This window comes from Crocodylus porosus, unplaced genomic scaffold (assembly GCF_001723895.1).
Source record: "Crocodylus porosus isolate Cpor-Errol unplaced genomic scaffold, CroPor_comp1, whole genome shotgun sequence".
Taxonomy (NCBI): domain Eukaryota; kingdom Metazoa; phylum Chordata; order Crocodylia; family Crocodylidae; genus Crocodylus; species Crocodylus porosus.
In genome coordinates this window covers 62,066,561-62,075,723 of record NW_017728949.1, presented here as the reverse complement: position 1 = coordinate 62,075,723, position 9,163 = coordinate 62,066,561, and the positions used below count along the sequence as shown (strand labels likewise).

At 40.4% G+C, this 9,163-nt stretch overlaps 1 protein-coding gene across 1 annotated transcript in view; it reads left to right on the top strand.

Annotated features, from left to right (window-relative positions):
• SNX4 (sorting nexin 4) overlaps positions 1-9,163 on the top strand; it is a 47,771-nt gene that overhangs the window by 29,491 nt on the left and 9,117 nt on the right. Inside the window, exons 8-9 of the mRNA XM_019554190.1 lie at positions 2,113-2,174; positions 3,754-3,819. Of these exons, the coding sequence (XP_019409735.1) occupies positions 2,113-2,174; positions 3,754-3,819 (128 nt within the window). The remainder of the gene's footprint in view (positions 1-2,112; positions 2,175-3,753; positions 3,820-9,163) is intronic.

The window sequence follows — 9,163 nt, the reverse complement described above, 5'->3', positions numbered from 1 at the left end:
CCCGAGGGGGGCCCAGCAGGGAGGTGGCTGTTCTGGTCCCTACTTAGGAAGACGGAGGCAAAGAAATCATTAAACATGTTAGCTTTGCCGTCTGGTGTTTATGTTCTTTTAACATGATTTGGGCAATCAGGCTGGTTGTGATTTAAAGACGCAAGCTTAAAGAGAAGAGGAGGAAAGCAATTACAATCCTCATAAGTGGGAGCATGATATTAATTCTTAGCATATTCAACAAGGGTTGGTTGTTTTGTTTGTGGGGGGGGGTTGTGTTTTTTGTTGTTGTTGTTGTTGTTGTTATTGTTTTGGGGGGGGAGTGAAACAGCTTCAAAAGTGGATGGTAATTAATTGCCCTGTCGAGCTGAGGCATGTTAGAGGATTAATTGCTGGCGTTCCAGTGATGATGCCTTCCTGCATGTACCACATGTATGAGTTAGGCAGCGGTTTGCTTACTTTATTTCCTTTTTGTCTCTGACATGTACATAATTGTGATTCTTATACATTTCTGTGTTTAATTCTTGGGTACATCAGTGGTGTTTGGATAAGTATAAAAGACAATGACAGCTCCTGCTTCTGAATTCAGAGTTTAGAAAAGGAAAAGAGCAACCCCTCTATAGCCTGTACTGCAATACTGGTGACAGTTTCTGACTCTTCACCTTGTGAACTGATTTCTGGCTTTGTCAGCAAGCGTTGTGATGGGCTTTTTTATTGTTATAGTGAAGAATGGGAAATGTACAGATGCCAAAGAAATGGCGCTGTGTCTGTGCTATGTGGAGAAGCCTGGAAGGTTTCAATTTTTTTATAACGGAAACTTGGTTTTTGTTGGTTTCAAAGTCCCACCTCGGACCGCATAGGGAGGTAGCCAGGCAGAATGAGGGCAGGAGGAGGCTTGCCACAACTCTGAAGTGAAGGCCTGGCCTTGTTTTCATGTACACTTTTATGTGCTTCACCTACACCCATGTCTAACTGCTTAGGTATTTGATAGGTGAAGTGAATTGCCCTTCGGATTTGATTCCAGTGTTGATGATCTAAATAAGAGGGGCTGGCGGAGACCTCTTTAGAACGTTTTTAATGCAACTGGGGAGGGTGCAGATGAATGGGGCACCAGCCCTCGGCACCGACTATGGAGGGTCACTGGAATCTGCATTCCTCCTTTTTCCTCCCCTTCCCCTGGAAATCTGTGCTGTCTGGACATAAGAGCTGGGTAGGTGCATCCAGCAGTATATCTGGGGGACGGTGTGGGGCAAGTTGGGCAAGCAGAATGCCACATTGGGCACATGGCTGCACCTGCTAGCATATCTTGGGGCAAGAGTGGGAGTGAATGGCACTCCAGGGCTGGCTCCCTGTACCATGGGAATGCAGCTGCCCAAGCCAGTGTTGCTACTGCAGGAGCTGCCTTCACTGTGGGGAGGGCTTGGGCAGGTAAGACTTTCCTTCCTCTCCCCCCTCATCCAGCCGTTGGCATACCCCTCCCTGCCCCACCCCATGCACTGAAAGAGCTTGCTACCCCTCTGCTTCTGCCCATAACACAAAGGATGTGGACAGATTAACAAATTACACTGAGGTAATTAAGGGGGACTTTAGTGTGTACCAGGTACTTTGCAATAACTGGTTTCATGTCATTGTTTTCCATGGGAAGTGGAAGTTTAACAGGGGCAGTTTGACTCCTGAATGAAACTACTGCGAAACTGGTGTGAATTGGCTTTCACTCACTGCATGGCAGAGCAGATGCATGAAACAGTTACATCTCAGCTATCTGCGTTAAGTCGCCTCTATCCTCTTCAGTCTGCATAATTTGTTCACTTGTCAATACTTTAAAAGCAGTTCGCAGTATAACTTGCTATTAAAAACAACCCCACCCACACAATTTTATGGTGGTGGTCATTTAAGACCAAGGAACTGTGCTAAACTTTTTTTTTTTTTTTTAAAAGGAATATTTTCATCTTTGTATGTCACTGTTGAAATATTGCAGCTCTAGGCCTGGATTATTGTTTTGGAAGTGTGTTGTTGTTGTTTTTTATTGGGAGATGCATCCTCTTGCACGCGATTAGTAAATGCCATCTAAAAGAAAGAGGCTTATACCGTAATTAACTTTTTTTTTTTTATAAAATGTTTTAGAGAGTGGCAGACCGTCTATATGGTGTGTACAAAGTTCATGGGAATTATGGGAGAGTGTTCAGGTAAGACTTAAATGGATGTTAAAAGTAGAGCTTCTAAATGAGTTTTATATACACTACTTAAAGTTGCATTTTGAAAACTGCAAACTTCTGATCTCTGTTTTATACCAAAAATGTTTACCTTGTAAGGTGTCCTTAACACAGTAGCAGTAAATTTTTAGAGTTCCTTTTAACTGACACCTCTAACAGTTGCTAAATTTTTTCAGTCTCAACAAGATGCTTTACTTCATAATTTGTTTCTCTTCGGTTCGGCTTTTAACTGTGCTCCTTTTTAGAATACCACCCAATTACCCTTTTTCTTTTTTTTTTTTTAAACTGTCAGTAAACCTGTTACATTGTACCTGTGGTTGTGAAAAAGCATCCAGGTCTCTTTTAATGCTTTAAAAATCAACAATAATATCCACTATTCTATTTAAACACCTTTTTTTAAGACTTTCACCTTTTTTGGGCTGGTTAGTAAGGGGGTTTTTTGGATCGAATTGCCTGTTCAAGTTTTCCATCTCGCTGGAGAATTAAAGAATCCAACTTCTGGTTAAGGGGAACCTCCTGCTTATACACTCAGTTCAAGCGCTAAATTTAATTCAGTAGGTTAATGGGTTGCAGATGTCTCTTCTGGTTGGGGGTTTAAAACCAAATTAGGTGTAGTTTTGCAATAACACGAGGATAAACAAATGTCAAAATTAACGAAGTAGATTTTTTTTTTAAATGTGAAAGAGCAGGAAAGTATTAAGCACAAATTGCACGAGGATAAGCAAAAATATGCCAGCTCCTCTCAGATACAGCAGGAATAAGTTGGTTTTTGTTTTAATAATAAACACAAATTTGTGTAAAGCTTTATCTGTTGTAGACTTCTAAGCAATTGCCATCTTTACCCCAGTTCTGGTGGCTGCTCTACCCCCACACTGTCTTTTTAATCCATTTATATATGCAGGATATTGTAATAATTTTAAGGTGGTGTGTTTTTTGGATTTCTTTATAGCTTATTGTATTTGTTGTATATAAACAAATAATGTACTATAAAGTGAAATTAAGTGCTTGTGTCGGAAGTGAAACTCTCTTTCTGTTATATCTAATCTAAATATAAATCTACTCACTTTCCAGTTTATGAAATGGGAGTCCTCTATCTACTAAGCATCCCGTGTGGAAAATTTCTCTTATTCATTTTAAAAAAAAAAAAAAAAATCTGACTCCCATGTTAAGACTTGATTATAACAACCTGGCAATTTGTACCGAGGGCAATAGCAGTAAAAGTGTCCGTGCAAAAGAACGCACTCTGTGTTCTCATTTTGTACTAGGAAGGATTTTTCTTACTCTTCCCAACTATCTGAAGAAGATTCTCATCATGCCTGACTCAAATTTGTGGTTTGGACTGGGGGGAAGGAGAGGAAGATGGTTTAGATGGCTTCAGTATTGCACTGTGTTCAGTGATGCTGCGTAGAAGAAGACAACAGCTTGGCAGAGTATAACTTTGAGGCAATTTCCACTCATGTCACCTGGAAAGAAACTATATACAGGATGCAGCTTATTCACTTCCCTTACCCTTCATGTGTGATGTTTCTCATTTGATTTGTTTTCTCTCAAGTGAATGGAGTGCAATAGAGAGGGAGATGGGGGATGGGCTGCAGAGCGCTGGCCATCACATGGATGTGTAAGTACTGCCTGAATATCTGATAGTTTGATGCAAGCCAGATGTACATTTTATTAAGGGGGGAAATTCTACAAGAAATGTACTGAGAACTTTGGAGGGAGAGGGATATTACTATTAAGTATACAACATTTCTGTGACTTTTGGATGTGGGCTGTTTTTAGAGTCCATGTACTGTATTAAGTAGCTCAGAAGGTCTCAAGAGAGCCAGAGGGGTGCCTTTTTATTATTATTTTGAAACTATAGAAGTGCCTGGAATTCTTCCAGCTTTTCTTTTAAGCTACTATGCCAAAAACTGCTGGAATAAAACTAATGCACTGCAGACCTGATGGGATCCATTTGTTTTTGACAGCAGTGCATTGCACCATGCAGTAGATGGTACACCAATTTGTACTTAATAAAAAAAGGAAAAAAGTTACCTAAAACTTTTTTTAACTATTGAGCAGCCAAGGCTTATTTAGTGGACTTAAAAATCAGTTCATGAACCAGTTTGTACTGGTGGGTATGAGAGATGGGATAAGTACTAAGCACTGCACCCTAGCTTCTGTGGGATTACATTGTAGTTATGTATGGTGGGGGGGAGAGAATCTTTGAAACAGAAAACAGTTTTAGCAGATAATTGCTGCATTAGAGTAAAACAGCAAAGCAAATATTCTGAACAAACTGTAGAGAGACTTTTTTTTTTTTTTTCTGTGGTTCCTTCCACTTTCAGTATCAGTCACTGGTGGAAAAATGATTTTCATATACATTAGGGCTAGAAAGGACCTTGGAAGATCATCAAGTCCACCCCCCTGCCCCACGGGCAGGAGGTCAGCAGGGATCGTAGGATCCCAGCAAGATAAACAAACATCCAGTTGTCTCTTGAAGGTGTTCAATGTAGGCGCTTGAACCACCTCCAGCAGCAGTCTGTTCCAGACCTTGGGGGGCTCGGACAGTAAACAAGTTCTTCCTTATGTCCAGCCTGAAATGGTCACAGAGGAGTTTGTGACCATTTTTTTTAACCCACTTTTTGCTTCCTTGAGCTGTGCAACTTAAATTGAGGGTTGGAACTGTGGGCCAGAAGATTTTTCAACTAAAATATTTTATTTTAAAACTAAGCTGTGTGAATATTAAAAATTCTCAATGAGACAAGGATTTTTAGTGATATCTCTTACTGGAGTAACTATAGTTGTGAGAGCTGAGGTCCAACTTCCTCAGGTCACCTGAGGGGAGGGCATTCAGTGGGAGGTCATCCAAGGGAAGAGCACTTGGTGCCCACAAACATGTCCAGCAGCTCTCCCAGCTATACAGCTGGTCCAGTAAAAGATGTCACCAAAGCCCCTTGCTTCACATCCCATGGACCATCACAGGGACAACACTCCAGCCCAACTACCAAGTTGTCAGTGACATAATTTGACGATGCCAGTTTGCAACCATATAATCTGATGCTGTTGCCCTGTTTTACTTGGCATTTGTACATCTTTAGAAGATTCTGCCTATAAAGTAGAATGTTATGAGAACTTGTTTAGCAGGTTGTCAATTAAAATTAGTTTGTTAGTGGGAACTTTTTGTAAGAATTTGACTTATTCATAAAAAAATAATTTTATTTTTAAAACATGGACATAGTCCCATGTTTTTAAAAATAATTTTATGGTTAGTGTTCAGAAGTAGAATAAAAATATTTAAAATCTTATTGCATGAAATAATGCCCCATAAAAAGAATGAAGACATAGACTGAATTTGGCATTCAGAAAAGTACAGATGAATCTGGAGTGCAGTGTTGTTGAGTATTTACTACAGTATGGCAAAGTTTGAAAACTAAGCAACTTCTTTGAAACTGTTCAAATGGGATGTAAAAAGTAGTGGCGGTCCAGCAGGTAGCCTTACTCAAAAAGCAACCTTCTCTTCTACACCTGCCAACATTTTCTTTCTGGTTGAAATTTATTTTTAACTGAATAGACAAGGAGTTGGTCAGTCTCCCCAAATGAAGAGGTCTGTTCCATCTTGCATATTACAAAGCAACGAATTGGAGAAATGCAGAGGGCTCTTAGGGTAGACTTGAGGCTTCCGCTCGTAGCACTTCTGTTTGGAGCTCCCAAATAACAGCAGTAAAGAGTTTCCAAGGGTACGTCAATCTATACCTTGATGAGTGATGGTCAAAGGAGGCCTCCAGTGGCCCAGGTTTTTCCCCTCTGCTCCATCATTTAGTTGACTTCAGAAGTGGCCTCCAGAACCTAGTGGGAACTTAGTGTACCAGTTGTGAGGTTCAAGGCCAAAATTCTCAAATCTTTTACCCCTTCGTTAGTCCAAGATCTGTCAGAAACATAGTGTGGCAATCCAGTCCCCACCTTCACAACCTATTGTTATTGGAAGTAGTTTAGCAGGGTCCACCAAGAGGCTTCCTTCTCAGCAGGAAGAGCATACTGTACCCCTCCAAGGCTGTCCCTTGCAGTGTACTCCATTTTAGTTTGTACATAACCCACTGGTGCTAGCTTTGTTTTGCTAGGAATTTTGGTGGTATAATCGAACGTCACCTTTTTTTTTTTTTAAGTGTAACACATTATTTGGGATATTATGAAACCTCAATATTCAGGAGACCCCAAAAGAGTACTATGTAGGTGTGCTTGTATTACAAGGTCACGCCTGACGATTCTTTTAGTACCCTAAACTAACTGTTGTATTTCAAGGGGTTTGTTTCTTTCTCTTCTTTCTCTTATTTATAAATGAGTTCCTTGATTTGTCCCATCTGCAGTCAGTAACTGCATGAATTGACCCCTTGTTTTTCAAAGATATTTGGCTCCAGTTCAACTGACATTGCTGCTCCATAATAAAAAAACTGACAATCAAAAATAACTTAACATGTATACAAAAAGATTTCAACTCCACAGTTCCCACTGATTGATTGTGAGGGGAGTATAAGAGCTAAAGCTCTCCTAACATATTAAACATTTGTCCTGCTGTTTCTAAATGTAGGCTCACTGTTATGCATTTCCTTTTCTCTTAAGGGATTTTCATGGTTTGTTTAACCCTACTGGCCAAAAATATGCAAATTTGAGCTCAGATACGATAGTAGAAGCTGTTTCTGATGACTGCTTGTCAAATTGCAAAGTCTTGATATGAAAAATTCTGCACTGGTTTGAGTTGGGGAGTTGGTTTGTGACGAGAGCTAACGTTCAGTGGAATCTACCTTTGATGAACTTGGTTGAAGCTGAAGTCTGAGCCTTTAGCCATGAGATGGAGATGACTTGTATTTTTTTTTTTTTTGGTTTTAGTTTAAAGACCTGTTTTTAAAATGGAAGATAGAATAATTGAAATGTGGCTTGTGTGGTTGCGTTATTTCTTAAAAGCCATGTATTTGACGTGTATTATCGGGTGTTTGGACATAATAGCAATCCTTAACGATAAAGCTGATGCTTCTTTCTTGAGCGCCATAATGAAGGGGGAGAGGATGGATGCTTCAGTGCAGAAAATCAAACTGTTGATGGTGACTGTTCTATTATGGTAGCTTTTCACAAAGTCATGTTGGATGCACTTTTTGTTCTCTCTCATTTTTTATGGATACCTTTTTCCTTACAGGACTGATCGTTTTTTGGCTTCAGGTGCCCATGCTGACTCCCATTAGACCATGGTCCTTTTCTAGTTTTCCCTGTTGACGGCCATAATTGTTCTCTCCAGAGCTTGCAAGAGAGGAACTCGCAACTCTTCCATATTGTATTCCATGTTCCCTTTTGTTTGGGGGCCTCTACCAGTTCTTCCCCAGACTTGTAGTTAATGGAGAGCCCCCTCGCCGAGAACAGTTTATCCCAGCGGGTCTGACATCAACTGCTCTTGGGCCTTAAGAAAACCATGAACTGGTGTAGTTTCCCTTTAAAAACCTTCATGCTGTGTGCCCAGAAGCTCTAAACATGAGGATTGGGGCCCCACTGTTCTCACTGCTGTGTGTCCTTTTATTTGTACTTGCAGTGTAAAAGTTGCAAGTAAAGCATTACATTCAAGGAGTAGTGGGGAGTCAAAGGAACTTGGTGATAGATGACACTATTCTCTTACTTTTATGTTGGCATTTAAAAAAAAAAAAAATGCTTTCTGCTTCAGGAATAGCCACAAAGATTCTGTAATCCAAACTTAGCTGGCAATTTTGTTGAGGATACCTGAGGTAGTGTATAATGCAATCCATTCATCTCCAGTTATATTGGCTCTGGGTTGCTGAGAATAGTGAGAACTTATTTTTGTCAGTAGGCCAAGTAGATGTAACTCAAAACATAAGCAAGCAGATGCGTGCAGTAACCGTTGTACAGACATGCTCATGTCCCTGAGCGTACTTGAAAACATTAACTTCCCAGATAACAGGAACCTACTGAAAGCTAGTATGCTACCTAAAAGATAATAAGTATTGTCCAGATTAAGACAAAAGCTTTGGTATCTCATAGAGGGTGGCATCCATCCTGAAAAATCGCGCATTGGTAGAAATAAGAGTTTAGCTAAAGTCAGTGAAAGCAGTGAGAGGCCTCAATGATTGCAGTGGACTCAGTGTGAGGCCAAAGCTGAGCACTCTGAGGGATGTGGAATACAGACCAACTGACCACTTCTGTTTTGGGGCATTGAATGATGGGAAAGTAGGGCTAGACTTCAGGTGACCATCTAATATGGCCCCCTGCTCAAGGCAGGGTTGTTTCTATTTAATCCATGGAAACGCTTGTTTGTCTAACCTGCGCTCAAAAGCTCACAACAGTGGAGTCCACAGCCTCTGTAGTTCATTTGTTTTTGTGCATAACTACACTTATTAGAATCTTCTTGCTCATTTCTAAGCTAAGCAATCGATCACCATCCTCTTGTTATAACAACATCTTTTGTATTTGGAGTCTGCTTGGTTTTTCCTCCCTCTCCAAACCCATTCTTGAGGTTGTTCTCTAGATGTGTATCCTCTTTTGTTGCTCTCCTTTTTGTCCATGTTTTCCTTCAATGAAGTGCCCAAAACTGGACATGCAAAAATCTAGAACTCTTGGTTCAGAAATGATACCTTTTTATTAGACCAACTAGGAAATTGCCAAAAAAACCAAACGTTTTTCTGCAAGCTTTTAGGCCCAAAGGCCCTTCATCGGGCTCAAGGAAAATTCAAGATGGTAAAAAAAAAATCCCCACAGGTAAGAAATCCACTTCATTTTTGCACAGAGGGAGCTGGAGATGGAAATCTGTCCCTCTGGGTCCGTGAGAGTGTCTTTGCCTCATTTGTGCTGAATCAAGTGGAAGAACTGCTTCCCACAACTTGTGTGCATGGGAGACAACATCCCAGGATGTATTAAGAGAGTGTTGTTAGCTTTTTGTAATAAAGTTATGCTGATTTCATTCAGCTTCTGACCCACTATAACCC